We start from the raw sequence: 19297 nt of genomic DNA, 5'->3' as shown, positions 1-19297 counted from the left end.
GTTATTTTTGAACAGTTTTAAATTCATATTCAGCTAATAAAATATGCAATTTTCTGCCCATCAGCCTTTATGAACAAGTCAAATAAAGCACCCTGCATGGTTGAAATCCCTCCTACTCCACTTAGAATGAAATATATTAATTTAAAAAACATGACTTATTAGTGAATTGTGGGTGAGGCTCACACTGCTATGTCACCATTCAGTGTATGGCATGTGCCATCTGTTCCTTTTGGCATCTTGGCAAAAGACTCTTGTAATGATGAGGCTGACATTTGTAGCTTCAGATACCAGCCCCCCCACAGGGTGTCATCATCATACACTAAATGATCCTCGGGATCAAACTTGATACCAGTGCTGCAGCGGCTTCCGGGTCCCGCCATCTGTTCCAAGATCCCGAAGACCGCCCCGGGTCTCTATGACATGTTAGAATCAGGACCGACAAGCTGTGGTTCAAGTGATAATTATTTTTGCCACCCTGTGACACCCACCCTTGAAGTGTGGCACTCACAGCTGCCAACTTACCTCTTCTTCATAAGTGCCAAGTTTTGTGAAAATGCTACTGTTGGATGGCGTACCAGTGGCAGGCTGTTGCTTGTTTTATAGGAGAGATACAGAACTGATACCGAACTCACAGACAGTGCCTTCTTGGGGCATGAGAAACACTCAGAAGTGGCACCTTTGCCACAGCTAATGAGTGCAATTCAAAACTGCAAACCTGTTGATCAATCAATCAATCAATAAGGGTTCTTATAAAATGCAACTACTCACCCATGAGGGTCTCAAGGCGCTGAGTGAGGGGGTAAGAGGGGTGGATCTGTGGTACCTGGGAGCTCATTTTCCCACCTGTTCTCACCTATGCATGGTATTGATATTTGTCTACCTGTGAAACCTCCTGGGAGAGAGCTTTGGTGTTCATCATCTGATTTAAAACTGGATTTACATTTTTAACTACCACACTGTGCCTTTCTCTGTAGCCACTACTGAGGGTAACATCTCTGATCCACTTCATTTAGACAGGTCCAATGGTGCCAGTTTAGCACAGGCTTTATCCTGGACCACAAAGGTTACAACTCACTTTGAGGTCAATAAATGATGGCAGCCAAACATCAAGAGGCAGTTTTGAAGTTACTCGTGTATGCTAACCTTCGTACATTTTTGTCTGCCAAGCTATGCTGTCTCTTATAAGTGGGCTAAGGCTGGTAGATGATGCCATCTCCGGGTGGTGAGGTTCAGAAATGATAGCCCTTTCTATTCTCCTTGAGTGAGAGTCAGCTTCCAGGACATGCGGTTCCATACGAGGTCGGTTAATGACTGCCACAATATGCTATCCCACAATAAGGAGAACCAGTGAGAGTAGATGGAGCCAACCCTCAAGAGGGAGAGAGAAGGTGGCAAGTTTGCGCTTCTCCTCAGCTTTCTCCGTGATGTAAGTTCTGGGCTTGCAGATGGTGCCACCAGTCTTGAGTAAGATTCAGCAGTGTCATAAATAACAGCCCACACCCTCTGTCTTCATAAAGATTTAAGGAGCCCAGGCTTACCTCTTCCCTTTGAGAGAGGCAAATGGGTGCCAATAGATTCTGTTCCACACGACAGAGATCCTGCGCTGACTAATTGTGTCATTCCTCACAAGTGAGATGTATAGTTGTCAAGCTTTACAATGCCCTAGTGGTGTGATTCTGAGTTACCACCTTCTGCCTCTTTAAGCTTGATAACATTCTTCAGAGTTTTGATGCAACTAGAAATTGAAATTGATTTGAATACCTTCTTTGCTTCTAGTGGGACAGGGCCAAAGTTCAAAGATATTTGAGGCGGGAATCACTCTTCACATGACACATGAAAGATGCACAAATGAAGACGATTTGCCTGTGAAAATATGGCCTAAAAATTAAGTTGCTAAATCACTAGCATTTGTGTCACACTGCTGGAGAAGGCTTTGTGGATAAAAATCTGTTGTTGACATTGGTTACGAATGTTTTTCATTACTTAACAATCCTCTAGACTTGCTAACCTTCCTTCTTTTTTCACAGACTAGAAATTGGGAAGAACGTAAGGAAGTGTGGCCTCTCACATTGGACCAATTGGATTAGGCCTTGTTGGAAATAATCCAGCGAAAATGAGGTTGCTATGGAAACTGCTGGGGTTGCAGCTGCTGGTGTTGGGCCTTGCAGGTAAAGTTTATTTAAAAACAATCTTTGTAATAAACATCTTCCTTTCATTTGCAGTTGTATTGAATCTAGTTGGGTACGGGTTTCTTTCAGCCAGGAATCATATGTAGAGCTGTGGGGGCCTTGGTCTGGTCCAGAGGCCTTGTCTTCAGCATCAGCTCATCTATCCACCTGTGCATGGTAGTGATGCCTGTCTACCTGTCTTCAGCATCAGCTCATCTATCCACCTATGCATGGTAGTGATGCCTGTCTACCTGTCTTCAGCATCAGCTCATCTATCCACCTATGCATGGTAGTGATGCCTGTCTACCTGTCTTCAGCATCAGCTCATCTATCCACCTGTGCATGGTAGTGATGCCTGTCTACCTGTCTTCAGCATCAGCTCATCTATCCACCTATGCATGGTAGTGATGCCTGTCTACCTGTCTTCAGCATCAGCTCATCTATCCACCTATGCATGGTAGTGATGCCTGTCTACCTGTCTTCAGCATCAGCTCATCTATCCACCTGTGCATGGTAGTGATGCCTGTCTACCTGTCTTCAGCATCAGCTCATCTATCCACCTGTGCATGGTAGTGATGCCTGTCTACCTGTCTTCAGCATCAGGGGTTCTTTCATAAGATATACTTTTTGTTGTGGGAGAGATCTCAAAGCATTTGAAGCCCTTGAGATGAAATAGGAATGGTTTAGGGTACCATCCTATTTTGAGATAGGACTGACATGATGCTGTTGCTGATGATGTCTCTAAAATGGGGATGTCTCTCAGCTCTTGGGGCATGTCACTGGGATACACGTGAATGGGGAAGATGTCTTCCTAGATAGCAGAGTTCTCATCTTTTTGAGCTTAAAGTTGCAGGGCAGAAAGACGAGGCCAAATCTGATTGGTTGCAAATGATATGGCTGGATAGCCTGACCTTGAAGCCGCTGCTGATTCTATACTCTCTGTGTCCGCGTTGATTTTGGAGTTTTGTGAATGCCAATGTTCAGTTTGTAAACTTGCTTATTTTAAGTGATATTTCGAGGAGTGTTTCCTTTTCTTATATGTGCTGGCTTGACCAAGGAAAAATTTGCAATATAGAAACTAGTGTTCTTTTCATAGCACAATGATGCACTTCTTAATCTGTACCGCCTGCCTCCCTTTGCAAGTCTCACTACAGCAACAATAGAAGTTTTAGTATTGATTTTCCAAGATACCAAAACAGGAATACACACCAGATACATTATAGGCTTGAACCGGTCTGCACCGAAGCTTTACATACCTTTCTTAGCCCAACACTTGGCGCGGGTTATTGCATCAGTGTCCATGAACTGTGATGTGAATAACAATGATGTAAGAAAAGAGGTGTGTGTGGCCATACTGATGAGACACTTGCAGTGCATTGAAAGCTGTGGGTTTGTATCCTTCACCACCTCCAATCTACCCACATTTACCCTCACTTCCAACAAAAAGTAGCCGAATCTTCATAACTAGTCGCTGTGTTCACACAAGATGTGTTTTGTCAGTGTTTGCTGTAAAGATTTCGTTTCTTCATTAATTGTAATATCTAAAAAGTATATATTGCATGTGCTGTCTAAGTAAGCGGAAATGATGTGATCTTGAAAAGAGTCCTAGAAAAGATCCGGCTTCTGGACTTGTTTTGATGTAGCCTGTCAAGCGTAAGGACGTGACATGGTAAGGCTGAAACTCACATTCAGCCCTGCGGATTATACATTATCGCCTTTAATTTCCACCCTCACTGTGACCATTATCTGTGGCTGTACAGCAGAGCTGCTCTACAATCCCCGGGACTGGACACATAAAAACTGCAGAAATCTAGGAATGAAATCCACAAAACACAAGAGTTCGTCCAATATCTTGTTCACATGAAATGCACGTTTTATTCTAAACAGAATACACTGGATATTGTGAGCCAACGACCCATGTCTTCTGAGGCTCTGTCAGGGTCTGGCAAACGTACAGTGCCTCGCAGGCCTTATATATTTAACTAAAATAGATTTTTCTCTAAGTACCATTATTTCCTTCAATTAATTGCCCGGCTCATTAAGCGAGCTGTAATTAATTAGCAAATTCACAAGTGATTTAATGAATTTCCTTTGTAATTAATAACAACCTAAAAAGTTTACAGATCAGCAAATTGAATTGCAACATAAAACTCCACTTTACGGATCAAAGTTGATGATCATTGCACCTTCCACTGAAAGTTGTTTACTCACTAAGAGGTGGTTACAGCATCTTGTTGGGTGGTGTTGGGGTCATGTGCTAACTTAGTGTGAGCAAAGTGATGACTTCTAGCTCATCATCTGGGAGGGGTTGGTTTCCCAGTGATTTTAGAGGGGCAGATGGGGGCTCAGTTATTAGGGACAGATGATGCTTGCTCACTCCTTGGGGTTAGAATTTGAAAAACGTCATACATTGGTGAATGTTGTTGGTTGCTCACTCATTATGATGGGTATTGATCGATCACTCATTGGCGATTGGGTTTGTTGCTCATGACTGATGAGGGGTGCTGATTACTATGAGCTTAATTTGTGCTGGTGGTTGCTGGCGCTTGGCACTGCCACTTCATTGTAAACACAAGCTCTTAATTATGACAGTCCACCACATGGTGGCACTCTCTCTCTATGTTTGAATTGAGCACATTAGGTTTACAATGAAATATACATTTAAAAAATACTTCTAGAGCGTCAAGGCCATACATACTGCTTTGGGTGGCCTGGAATAGTCCAAATTGTGATGAGAGTGAGTTTTAGTAAGGCGTGTTTATACAGGCATGTGTCACTGATAGCAGTTCCAATCGGTAGGGCAACATGTCTCCTTAGCAATACCTTTAGACCTGGCACTTGATTATTTACAAATTAAGCCCTGTACTGTGACTGTTCACTCGTTGAAAATGGAGGTTGATTGTTTACTTGTTAAGATTTTACAAAGATCTTGGAGAGGTTTGGATTACCCCTCACAGGGAGGGGTATTATTCTCTGACTCTGTGAGGGAGAACTGTAGGTTGCTCATTCATTGTTATGTTATGCAGATTTGTAGTCGCGCTATCACCCGGGAGGGTATTCTGGTGCTGATCAGATGTGAGTGTAAGCACACCTTGGGCCACATTGAACTACTCAAAAAGGCATGTCTTCATTCTTGCGAAATTCAAGAAGTGAAGTGGAGGCTCTTCTGTATAATGGCAGGTCATTCCAGGCTTTAGGAGCAATGCAGGGGATGGCTCGACCCCCAGACCTGGCTTCCCATATGTGTGGGATTTGTGCAAGTAGGAGTCCAGATTAGCAGAGGTGTCTGGAATGTTTTTGAAAGCAGATGCAACTGTTGGGGTATGTTAGGCCATTGTTATGTAGTGCCTTGAAAGTGTAGCATAGTTTGAATTATGCTTGTTTGGGAGTGGGAAGTTCCTTAAGGTGTGGTGAGAAATTAGTGTGGTGTGGTAGGTTGAGAATAATTTTGGCCGTCAAGCTCTGAATGGTCTGCAGCCTTATGGTGAGTTTTTTGTTGATCCTGGCATAAAGGTTGTGTTTCGTAGTCTAGTTTTCTTATGACTAGGGCATGCATGATGGTTTTCCGGGTGCTGATTGAACACCATATGAAAAGGTTCCTCAGCATCTTCAGGGTATGGAAGTATGAGACAGTGATGGCATGGACTTGGGTGGTAAAATGCCAAATTTGCTGTCGATGATAATCCTGAGGCTCTTGGCATGGGTGGTGGGGACGGGGAGCCTGTCCTAGCTCTGATGGTCACCAGACAGAGTCCCACGTTGGTGTGCTCTTCCCAAAGATCAAGATTGTAGTCTAGTCGGTGTTCAGCTTTAGACAGTGTGTCTTCATCCAGTGGGTGATTCCAGCCATGTTGAGAAGATATGTTTTTTGATTGATCATTTTGTGATGCATATAGATTGCAATATTCAAATTAGAGTTTTGAATTTGAGCGTGTCCTGGTTGATCAGTCATTGAGGAATAGAAACAATTCCACAAGCATCAGAGATGGTTGTCAGTTGAACAGTCACTGGAAGCATTTTATAGATCTCTTACTACAGGATGGATGTTAGCTCCTATCTTTTTGAGGAGCCCTCGTTGAAATAGATCAATTGTCAAATGTATGCACACAATTTTAATTTCCTGCAATATTTATTTTAATGTTGAAAAGCTTTTCAATTATTGCAGTAGAAAAATGGCTTTTCTTCAAAAGAGATGCCGATACTAAAAAAAAATTGCACTAATCTAATCATCTCTGGCCTTAAAGAAGATACAAAACTCACCAATAAAGAGTGCACAGTAAAAGAAGAATAAGTCAGAAAGAAAAATAGAATCATATTCCTTTGATATCACAATCAATAAACACTTATGAAGCAAATCATGCAAGTGTATTTTTTCTGCACAAACAATGTACATTTACCAGAGCTCATATAATGATTTTTGCACTACAGTAGAATCTTTTGGTGGGCGAAGAAAATTAGAGTTCATATGTAGTCAGATGGGTGATACCAATGGATATTCATAGAGTGAGGTAATCATGTGATAGAAAGATTGCACAGATTAACAGGTATGCAAGTGACCATATTTAAGGGTAGTTCTATAATGATGTTGAATGTGATCATTTGGAATCTGAAAAGGTTTGTAAGCACCTTGGGTGGTCATAATTAATGTGGAAGATATTGGAAAGCTGGGCACACAGAATGTGGTAATTAATTGGTAATATGTAAAAACACAGATTTGAAAAAACATGTTCTACAAAAACAGAAATTCTGAAACACAGGTAAACAACAATTGTTCATGTCTCCATACATACGTAGGTAAATTTCGTTCTAACCATTAAATATGGCCAGGTTTACCTGTTTTATGCCGCTCAAGAATTCACAAGGTGAAGGTAAAACCATTTGTGTGCTAAAAGATCTCAACCACAACTGCAGAGAGCTCCCATAAATCTCTCTAGGGTGGGAAAATAGGCAGTCTGAAGAGCATGGAACCTTGGAAATCTGTGAACATGTGCGTTTTTGGGCACTTACAAACTCCTCTCCCTCCCCTTTCCATCCGGAAAACTATAGGGATTTTTTTCTTCTAGCATGGGGCTAGCGTAAATCCTTTTCCAGAGTAGAAAAGCAAATGGATCACCCCTTGATTTGGTGGGTGTGTAGGGAAAAGGATATTTCAAAGGGGAAAAATATTTCTTCAAGGACACAAAAAAAAAAATATGTGTTTGTATAGGGGATGCTATTCTCCCTGTCTAGGCTATAGAGAACTCCATACAGATGGATTAGTTCCTGATGAAATGACACATGGCCTTCCAAGAACACACGGAAACCCATGCCTCACACAGAGTTCCCTGCAGATTCCTGTGGAATTTGTTTACTCCCAGGATGAAGTAAATTCACAATTGTTAAATGTGCACTTTACAAATGTAGTACTGTCTTTGTGAAGAATGTGCACAGGTGACAGCAAGAGTTATTTTGTATAGGGAGATACATGGATAACGCTTAAGGATACTTCATCTTGACTAAGGTCGTCTGATGATTGCACTGCCAGAAGGGATGACAGAATTGAAATGCAGCCTATCCTATGGGCATCGCAGTTCAAACAGAGGCCACCAAGATGTATATGGCTTGGCCTGATTTGCTCTGATCCGAAGCCACCTAATGGGGATGGGCACAGAAGAACCAGTGCTTAATTTGAGGTGGTGGTTTCCCCTGCTCAGCACCAGCACTTAATTGTCAACACTGGTGCTTGACAGTCTGCCAAAAGGTGGCGCTGTCTGGCTGATTTAGAGATGACCATAACAACAGTTAGTAATTTTTAATGTAGATTGAATTATTAATTATTACATACCACCCAGGACATTCTTATACCTTTGGGGGCCTGACATAGTCTGAATTGTCACGCTTGTAGGAGTGTGATGGTTAGTAGTTGTGTTTACTATCATTGGCAGCATAGCAGGGACAATGTGTGCTGCAAGCTTCGGTGGCCTCCTGACGAGAGCCCTGGCACTTATTTTTTTACTAATTAAGCACTGAGAAGAACGCCATTTTATCTTAGGCAAGCACTGTCACTGCAGTAGTCCTTTGTCTGTTTCTCTTCCCTCTGGCCTCTGCTTTGAAGAGTCCCATCCCAAAGACAAATAATGACCTGGCATGCTGTGTGAAATGTTGGGGTTTTGTGACATTTTCTAGTTTTCCTTTTCAAAGTATCCCAAATTCTCAATTACAGAAGCCACAATAAGTAACTGTATTTCAGCAGGAGGCATGCTTCCTTCCACATGAACACTGGGGCTTTCATCAGCACATGGCACTCAAGAGTCACTAGTTCTGAGTCACTTTCGAGAGAAAAACTACGCAAGGGATGTTATTACATCAAAGACCAGGAGCCAAATATATGTAGTGTATGGTTTACAATTACCAAATACCGAATTTTTGTGAATAGCTATTTGATAATTGCAAATACAAATGTCCATATGTGCCTTTGATACATTTTGCTATTTCCAGTGGGTCACAAATAGACCTCGCTCATTAACATTCATGAGGTAGGACCCATCGGGAATCTAAAAAATCACAGCGATGATGGCCTGCTGGGGTCAGCAGACCGCCATGCCTGTGATTGTTTTTTCTACATAGCTATGTTGCTTTTTTAAATGCAGTCCATTTTCCTTAAAGGAAAACACAATGTGTTTTAAAGTGAAAAATGAAAAGTTTTCTTTTCATTTTTTAATAGTAGGCAGTGGTCTATGGGACCAGTGGCAGCTCTTAAAAAATGATAATACAAACATTCACAAAGGGGAAAGTGTCCTTTGGGGACCCCTACCCATTAGCAAATGGGTTATCACCTACTTGAAGTAGGTTGTAAAATGTGAATGTTTTGTGACCGTATTTTGGTCTCAAGACATTCACACATGCCACTGCGATTCGGTATTAGGAAGAGGCACTCTAAACTCCTCGCTTCCTAAAACTGAATCGCAAACCCAATTTACGATTCAATAATAGGTTACAGAATCGCAAATTTGGCCTTTGTACACTGGAAAAGGCCTTTTTTCGTTTTGAAATGGCCAGATTCTGTGAATTTTCAAACACAAAAAGCTGCTGAGCAAAGATTGAAGCCCCATACAAAATGCTTGCAAGCTACCAGCACCAGCTAACACTAATGATGGAAATCTACACAAGTGAATAAGTGTAGGAAAAGCAGAAAACTTTGTACGCTACATCTAGACCAATTATCATCAATTCTGCAAGACTACACTTGCTAGCGTCAAAATCCACCTAACCTCACAAAAATTACTATTACATACCACCCAGGACATTCTTATAGCTTTGAGGGCCTGACATAGTCTGAATTGTCACGCTTGTAGGAGTGTGATGGTTAGTAGTTGTGTATCATTGGCAGCATAGCAGGGACAACGTGGCCCGCAAGCTTTGGTGGCCTCCTGACGAGAGCCCTGGCTCTTTTTTTTTTTTTTACTAATTAAGCACTGAGAAGAACGCCATTTTATCTTAGGCAGCACTGTCACTGCAGTAGTCCTTCGTCTGTTTCTCTTCCCTCTGTGCTAATTGCCGTGCTGCTGAGCTGTGATCACAAATAGGCAAAGGGCGTATGTGCTTCTGAATGGAGGGCAGGGAGCCAGCTCCGCAGACTTCTGCCACAGTGAGAGCGCCAAAGCAGCCTGGAGTCGCGTGACTGAGACCTGCTGCCTCTCACCCGGAGGGGAGACGGCACATGCCCGTCTCTGCTCCCCAGAGAATGGTGCGGTTTCCGAGGCGGATGAACCAGGTCAGGGAAGCTATTGATGACAGAACACGGCTTTCAGTAAGTAAGCAAGGAGGGAAGTGCAGAAGCAGTGCGTTCATTCACACGTGAAGACTGGCTCACGCACTTCGAGTGACTGAGGGGTTTTAAAGAGCTGCTGGTTTTAATAACCGACGAACCTTTCAGTGATATGTATAACAGCATGTGCACTGTGCTCTGTATGGCCAGCGCCTTCTGGAAATGTGAAACGCATATGTTATTACCAGCAAATAAGGTTCGCCAGACACTCCCATGATCCATTCCTAGTAACATACTTACACATTCCTTATACAGATCTCCTATATAGTCTTCGGCTGCATCCTTGCTTCCGGGTTCACAAAAGTGCACATCTTTGTTTTCACAACTGCTGCTGTGAGATAGTCCAATGCCTTCTTTGCCCTTTCTGTCCAATCGCCTTCTCGAGTGTTACCACTGGTCCATTCCCTACCTCCAGTCTGATATTATTACATAAATGTAAGGACACTAACATAGCTCTGCTATACCATCAAGGTGACTCCAAGGTGCTTGGCCTCTGCGTCAAAGAGTCAAGGATCAATAATGACCTGGCATGCTGGGTCAAATGCTTGGGTTTTGTGACATTTTCTAGTTTTCCTTTTCAAAGTATCCCAAATTCTCAATTACAGAAGCCACAATAAGTGCCTGTATTTCAGCAGGAGGCACGCTTCCTTCCACATGAACACTGGGGCTTTCATCAGCACATGGCACTCAAGAGTTACTAGTTCTGAGTCACTTTCGAGAAAAAAACTACGCAAGGGATATATTGCATCCAAGACCAGGAGCCAAATATATGTAGTGTGTGGTTTGCAATTACTAAATGCCGAATTATTGTGAATAGCTATTTGATAATTGCAAATACCAATGTACATATGTGCCTTTGACACATTTTGCTATTTCCAGTGAGTCACAAATAGACCTCGCTCATTAACATTCATGAGGTAGGACCCATCGGGAATCTCAAAAATCACAGCGATGATGGCCTACTGGGGTCAGCAGACCGCCATGCCTGTGATTGTTTTTTCTATATAGCTATGTTGTTTTTTTAAATGCAGTCCGTTTTCCTTACAGGAAAACACGATGTGTTTTAAAATGAAAAATGAAAAGTTTCCTTTTCATTTTTTAATAGTAGGCAGCGGTCCATGGGACCAGTGGCAGCTCTTTAAAAATGATACTATCAACATTCACAAAGGGGAAGGTGTCCTTTGGGGACCCCTACCCAGTTGCGAATGGGTTACCACCTACTTGAAGTAGGTTGTCAAATGTAAATGTTTTGTGACCTTATCTTTGTCTCAAAACATTCACACATGCCACTGCGATTCGGTATTAGGAAGGGACGCCCTAAACACGTTCCTTCCTAAAACTGAATCGCAAACCCAATTTACGATTCAGTAATAGGTTACAGAATCGCAAATTTGGCCTTTGTACACTGGAAAAGGCCTTTTTTCGTTTTGAAATGGCCAGATTCTGTGAATTTTCAAACACAAAAAGCTGCTGAGCAAAGATTGAAGCCCCATACAAAATGCTTGCAAGCTACCGGCACCAACTAACACCGATGATGGACATCTACACAAGTGCATAAGTGTAGGGAAAGCAGAAAACTTTGTACGCTACATCTAGACCAATTATCATCAATTCTGCAAGACTACACTTGCTAGCGTCAAAATCCACCTAACCTCATAACAGGAATTTAATGGCCCTTTGCCAGGTTGTTTGGAAACCTCTGTGCTATCTTCAACCTGAGTTCAATGATTCGGGTGATGTATGGTCAGAAAATGAGCACTGAAATGAAAACACAATCTCCTTTTTACTGCTGGATATATGTCGACTTCTGCACTTCCCACTCTTGCCCTCCCAAGGACGTGAACACTGTTGAGCTACCGTACTAATTCCTCATCACATTTCAAAAGCTTATTTCTAATCCTTCAATTTTCACCACTCTACGTTTATGATTTTGCACTTGCCAATGATGTTTTTTGGTTGCCACGTTCCTGGCACGTTCCCAACCAATACTCAAGGGTTTTATTTGATTCTCTAATTGTTTCGGCCATCTCTATTCACCATATGAATCTTATAGTAGGATTCCCCTACTTTCTACCTCCTCTGTGTGTCTTCTAGGAGCTCTGCAGTAATTCACAATCAACAGACTTTGGTAGAGTTCAGCCTTCCCCAGCAGTTCGATTCAGGTTCTATAGAAGTGGACACCCAGCCGCTTCTCATTTGATAAACCAGTCTCAAGAAGCCTCTTCAGTTTGTGGAATCTCCCTACACACATTTTCTGCCTGGATCTTCCAGCTTTCGAAGGCTTACTATTCCTAGTGGCCCATGTTCAGTCCCGTCTACTAGGTCAAAACCCCAAAAGTGTGATTCCCATTTGTCCCAAACGTGTAATTCATTGGGCCCGATTCACAGAACTAACTTAAGACAACATCCTAAACTTACTACTTTTGGTAATTACAGAAGGCATTTAGTAGTAGTAAAGTTAGGAGTTTGTCTTAAGTCTGTCTTAAGTCTGTCCTAAGTCTGTCTTAAGTTTGTCTTAAGTTTGTCTTAAGACTGTCTTAAGTCTGTCTTAAGTCTGTCTTAAGTCTGTCTTAAGTCAAGCTTAAGTCAAGCTTAAGTCAAACTTAAGACACAATCCTAACTTTACTACTACTAAATGCCTTCTGTGAATACCAAAAGTAGTAGGACAGACTTAAGACAGACTTCAGACAGACTTAAGACAGACTTGGATGGCAATCACAAAGGATCCCGGAAGACTTCTAGAAAACTAAGACTGCTGTATAATACCCCCAGTACGCCAATATGTAAACCTCTTCCCTCACACCCTCATTAGATGCAAGGGTGTTCCCTCCCTATTACCAGGGCAAAAAATGTTACTTCTTTCAAGAGAGGATTTCCATTTGTTTCTAGTGTAGGAGACTAGCTGCAAGAAGCCAACAAATTCTTACAAATTCATGTGCTTGTGAGTGGTCACTTTCGTTTGCAAACCTGAACTTCAGAGAAATCCACAACTGATAATGTATCTAAATTGTGGAAAATACACAATTATAGCAGAAGTAATGCTTCCACAAATGCCCTTTGCACATTCTAAACTGAAACCGTAAATAGGAAAACTTCTGTCTCTAAATTCAATTGCCTCATGCTAATTATTTTAATATCTAGTTCAGTGTGAGTTTTTTCGCACCTCCACCATCCTCTAGCAAAAGTCAAGAACCTTTTCACTGCCCTACAAATGACCGGATAAAAATTAGACATTGTTTTGTAAATATGTTAAGGAATGACCAAGCAAACTTAATACTGGTCTCCCTGTGGTACTTTCAATGTTGTCCAGCTGTTCACAACTTTCCAGTTTCCATATTCCTCAGCAACAAAGTAATTGTGATATTTGGGATGTAACAATATAATGATACCTGAAAGAATGGTGGAGATCACATGTAATATTGAGTCAAAAGTAGACAAACATAGGGGCCTATTCACAAAAATAGATATACATATGAATAGTTGCTACTACAACGAGGTGTGAATCTACACTTTTTTTCCTATTCATCATTTCCGAGTGGAGATTTACACCTAGGTGTAGACTTATGTGTCTCCAACTCCTTAAATTAGGAGGCGAAACCTTCTACAACAGGACTGACATCAGTGGCGTAGCAAGGGGAGGCGGGGGCTGTGGTCTGCCCTGGGCGGCATAAGTTTACAATTATGTTTTATGTGGTTTAAAGACCAATGGTCTAAATAAACTTATTTTTGACTTGCATAAGTTTTGGGGGTAGCAGCCTACTCCCGCTCTTACCTGCCATTCTCGGGGCAGCAATAGATCCCAACCACCCCCCGCTCTTCAATCGGGCGGTAAAAAGAAACAAATCCCGCTAGCACCACCCCCAGCCCGCTCTCTGATTCGGCCGCAGCGAGGCGTCAAACACAGGGACCACCACGGGCGGCCAAAATGCTTGCTGCGCCACTGACTGACACGTATACAGTCACTATTAGTAACTAACTTTACACATGTAGGTGGAGATCTCTGCCAACATCTTGGAGACCTCCCTGTGGGAAAATATAGGGAAACTTGTTATAATCTATTACTATTTAGCAAAAAAGGCTGAAATATTTTAATGAAAAATATAAATGTAAATGAATTGTAAAAAATATTTTGTAACCCAGAGCTAATAAAATATATCATTACATACATGTAACTCAAGAAATGATATGTACAATCAATAGTGTTTTAATTTAATTAAATCCTTTTTATATTATAAGTAAAGACTGGCCTGGAGTTCATTTGCACACGTTTTGACATCTTTAAGTTTATAGTAAGGTTAGAAGTAGAGCTTGTAAATAACAATAGTCCCACTCATTTGTGTTTGTGTTGACATGCCCCTTCTAAGGGCTCTGCTAACATTTCCCTCAACACCTCTTATGGAGGAGTAAGTGTTCCCCATTTTCCAGCCACCCACCTTGTCCTTCTCCCACCTAATGAACCATTGTCTACATATGCGGAGGTTTTGCAACTGTAACATAAATCTCTGCACAGAATAGATAGGAGAGCGTCCAAGCTAGAGGTCTCTGCACATAGGTTTGTCTTGGAAAATGGCCCTCACTGAAGAAAATGCAGTATTTTTTTTTATTGCCGTTGCTCATACTATTGTAAGTATCAGCAATTAGGTTTTCTGGAAGTTGTTTGAGTGGGCTGTGTTTAAACAACTTCATAGCATTATTTGAGAGATTTGTTTGCTATTTTATGCTCCAGGAGTTTTGGGCTGAATCTCTCAAGTGTGGTGTTATGGGGTCTAGGGTATGGGTGAGTTTTCACTGCTGTTCCTTGTAATCGTGCCTCTGTGGAGATGCAGGGGTGTGCTATGTAGAAGTGATCATATAATATGGGCAAATACAATGGGCTAGGGGTCAGTGTGTCCTAGGACCACAAGGGCCTGAGGGGTAGCATAAGGGCAGTCAGTGTTTGGTTGTCTAGACAGCAGATTGTGACCAGGAATTCTTATCTGGTATGGATTGGTTATATATGGAGGGTGGAAGGGTTCTGCGGTGTGTAAATAGATGCTTGTCAAGTAGGCGTATTCAGTTCAGTGACAGGGGTGGATTGCAAGGTGCAATGGGTTTGAATCTACCTGTGGGTAATATACTGTTACCCCTTGTTCGCCCTATGTTGGTTACACTCCTCATAATTTAGAGAGGGAGCCATCAATAGAAAGAGATCTGCACCATTTAGTCCTGATTTTGTTTCATCTTTCAAAGCAGTAAGATCAGGTAGTAGCCTTTACATTTATTATTGTAGAGGCATCCCCCTTTACTGTAGGGAGGGGGCATTCAAAGAGGTCAGTCCCTTTTTAGTCCTATTTGTGTTTCACTTATTCTATTGTTGTGTGATTAGGTAGTTCTCTCTTTATTTTGTTATTGTGTCAACTTCCTTTATGTTTTTACTTTTATTTTTGGTCAAAATCTTGGGGGAAGCGGGGGAACCTTTCTCCATGTTCCCAATATGTATTAACATTGGCTCAAGGTTCCTGATCCTGTGAGTGATCTCACTGTCACTGGGGGAGGGGGATTCTGTCTGCTTCCTTTACAAGTAAATATAGCCATTCTTATAACAGAGACTTCCTCTCGCTGTTTGGAAAAGCTTGTAATTTGATGTTTTCTACAAGACAAATTAATCTCGCCATTCTGATCAAAGGGGTCAGCTGGCTGTCTTTGGTGAAAAAAAAAATTATTTAATGTTTCCTGCTCATTTAATTTGAATGTTTGATCTTATCTCTTCATTCAAAATAAATCCTGGAGAAATATTGTACTACTGTCTACCTCATTTGGCAGTAAGCTAATAGCTCAGTTAGAAATTCCCCTAGGCAGTCTGGCAATCTGGCAAGAGACAGTGGCATAACAAAAGTTTATAGGGCCCCCCTGCAATGTACATGGTCACACCTGATTACTGTGCTGAGGGGGACCCCTGCAGCTGGGGCCCCCCTGCACTGCGGGGGATGCGGGGGCCTGTGTTACTCCCCTGGCCAGAGGAATGGTTTGGTTTGGGCTCATTTACTAGTGTGTCAGCCATATTGGAAGTGCCAGCATCACATTTACTAGTTCATCGCTCTAGTTGTTTGCCTCATGGAGATAGAAACCTTCAACCAAGTCTGGGGCTGAGATTCTGATCCCAGGGCCTTCTTGCTGCAGGTGGAAAAATCTTGTAATTGGATGAAGTTGTGCAGATGTATTTGATTGTTTGTTCTTATTTGTGTGCTTCCATTAACTCTTGGGAAAACACTAATTGACTTCTACTTACCTCATTCCGCAGTCATCTAATAGCGCAGAAATAAAATCCTAGTGTCAAATTAGCAAACTGGCATTGGGGTACAGTCTTGCCTCATGTTTTAGTGAAGAAGCTATTTCGGGGAGAGACGTTACAACATCATATTTCAAAACCCCCGTTACCTGGAGCAAAAGCTAGAACGATCTGGAGGGGGCAGACCATCAAGAAATGCAAACTCTTTCCTCTTGAAATCACAGATTTTCCGCAAAAAGAGAATGAGGCACAGTGCTTTCTCAGGCTTGGCCCCGAAGATCTGGAACTCTCTCCCACCGGATGTCCGCAGAACCTCCTCCACAGCTTCTTTCAAAAAGGAAGTAAAAATAATCCTTATGAACAAGTTCTTGCCTTAAATGTCCATGGCTCGTCTGTCTTACTCACCACCCCTGGATTACTTACTATAATAGACTAACATCTGTGAAGCCCAGAGTCGCTCGGCTATATTCTTATAAGTTATGTTTGTTTCACTCCCAGCACTCTTTTGTATTAGCTAAATGCGATGTTCTTTGTTACCCCCTCTGTCACTGTTCTTGCCTGCATTCTTAAATATCATTGGTATTTTTCCTTTCTAATTTCTTACCCTTCAAATTGTGATGCGCTCTGATACCATCTGGGTCTTGTTCACGCTATACAAAACTTTATAAATAAATATTTAACACTTTATCCCTTTAGTAGTTTGCCTCCCTGAGTCATGAACCTCCGCTTGCTTTTTATAAACCGAAACGCTGTGTATCTGTAGAGCAGGCACGCCCAGTGAGTGAGCCAGTGTGCTGCCAATGCGTTACATAAATCTGTCCAGTCAGAAGAAGGGTAGGGACTATAGACAACTCTGACTTAAAAGGATTCAAAGTAGATCTACTGCCAGAAAAGCAGCAGATGTGGAAATTGAAAAACAAATAGAGTCAAGTATCGGACGACATTTATGGCACAATATACTAGATATAAAAACATTAATGGCCAGAATAAACAATAGCCAAACCTCAACTTTCAGAGAAATTATGACAAAAAAGCATGTTGTCCTTTCACTGGGATTGCGTGATAGCTGATGACTTGTATTAAAAAAAAGCAGATGGGTACCACTGAATGCAAAGCCATGTCTGAAGAGATGGCATTGATTGGCCCCATCACAAATAACTGAAAAGTCTCAACAAGGCTTTTAGAACCCACTGCCTAGTCTTCTGCAACCACTTCTACCGGGGGATTTAATTTCATTTTTGGCCTCCTTGATTGGAAAAATGTGGGCCTGAATTCCAAGGAAGCCTCTTGGCTTAACTTTACTGAAAATACTATCATTTGTATCCTAGGAACACGGGCTGTGGACAATTCTTTCCATATGAATGGGTTTTGTGTCAGCTATCCCTGCTAAACCTGGTCGTGCTAAAGGGAGGGGTCAATTACTCTGATTTCCTAAAAACTTGGCAGTGTATTAAGTCAGCTGGACATTGGTTCACTTTACATCTTAGCTGTCCTATTGCGGTTTCTGAAACTGCAATAGGACAGCTAATATGATATATTGTAATACTATGGGACTGGAAATCTGTATATATTTTATTAACATATTGTGGACCTCGGATGAGGTCTATATCAATCAAAAAATCTCAAATGTCAAATTTTGAAACCAAATAGATGGTAAGGTTATACATTTTTATAATCCTTCCTCATATAGCAATAGATCATTTGATGGCTTTTTTTTAGATTGTTGTAGAGATGAATTTACCCTATTTACTCATAAATAACCAAAATAGCCATGGGGACCTTCCATAGGAACGTGATGGCTTCTTGTTTCACAGATTTTAAAACATTTCTTCAGAGGGGTCTGGTGATACTGACATTTTGGCTGCCTTTAGAATTATCTGTATTAAAGTGAGTTCTTCATTAAGTAGCAAAGTCTAACAATCGCCTCCCCCTCACCTAAGAAAGCTTTGACAGTAGGTGCTCTTGGGCACATAGGGATCTATAGAAGGCAGGGTCAGATGATTGGTTGCAATGTGTCAGCAGGCATATCAAAGGACCATTAAGGAGAGCAAAAGAGTTTTGAAAGAAGCAGGATGGGATCCACTCTTGCCAGCTTGTACATTCTCCCAGAGTACCTCTTTCTGGGAAATTGTTGAATGCACTCTGTTTACACACGATTCTATGTATAGTGTATGCTCCCATATCTTGCAAGACAGTTAGTTTTATTAAACATTTTAAAGGGGTCTATGATTGGGGCCACACCCCTCCCCGTAAATTGGCATCAGGGTCGCTGGATGCAGCTTCACATATTGTATTCTGTTTAGAGGAAGTGTCTCTAAACAGAATACCTAGAGACATACAAGGCTCCTGGTCCGGATGGTGACCCATTTTATGGGCCCCACTTCTTACCCAAGTCCTTAATGTTACAGCCAGAAAGGGTCTACCTATTTCCTGGTGACAGTCCATTATAATGCCAGTATCAAAAAAGGGGGATAAAGGCAGTGCTTAATTTGAGCCAGTGATTTCCGGTGCTCGGCCCCAGCACTTAATTGTCAACCCCAGTGCTTGTGGCAGTCTGCCACAAGGTGGTGTTGTCTGAGGTGAACACAACAACAGTCAATTATTTATTCAGTATACATTAAAATTGACTATTACTTGCCACCCAAGCCATTCTGATTGCTTTGGGGGCCTGGAATAGTCTGAATTGTCACACTTGTAGGAGTTTGATGGTTAGTAGTTGTATTGTTACTACCATTGGCAGCATGTCAAGGCCAATGTGTGGTGCAAGCTGCAGTGGCTCCTTATGAGAGCCCTGGCACTTATGTTTTTTACAACTTAGGCACTGGATAAAGGTGAGCCGCGATGCTACAGACCTGTTTTGTTGATTGACTCAGTAGTCAAAGTGGTTGGTAGTGTGGTTTACATTAGGCTCATGTCTGAGCAGAAGACTACAGGATAATTTTAGATCTGCAATATAGTTTTAGGCCCGGACGAAGCACCCTGGACCAATGTCTGAACCTACATTTGGTCATTAATAAATATTGTTGCTAAGCTGGGGAGTCTATGTATGGCTTT

General features: G+C 41.8%; 1 protein-coding gene across 2 annotated transcripts in view; it reads left to right on the top strand.

The window, feature by feature from the left end:
- The window catches only part of LOC146797499 (contactin-4-like), a 976366-nt gene that overhangs the window by 215684 nt on the left and 741385 nt on the right, over positions 1 to 19297 (top strand). For both annotated transcript variants that reach the window (XM_085624519.1, XM_085624518.1), the window contains exon 2: positions 2028 to 2168. In XM_085624519.1, the coding sequence (XP_085480645.1) occupies positions 2114 to 2168 (55 nt within the window). In that variant the 5' untranslated portion in view covers positions 2028 to 2113. The remainder of the gene's footprint in view (positions 1 to 2027; positions 2169 to 19297) is intronic.

This window comes from Triturus cristatus, chromosome 9, assembly GCF_964204655.1.
Source record: "Triturus cristatus chromosome 9, aTriCri1.1, whole genome shotgun sequence".
In the NCBI taxonomy this organism is placed as follows: domain Eukaryota; kingdom Metazoa; phylum Chordata; class Amphibia; order Caudata; family Salamandridae; genus Triturus; species Triturus cristatus.
The sequence above is the reverse complement of the archived record's forward strand: the minus strand, read 5'-3'. Positions and strand labels throughout refer to the sequence as shown.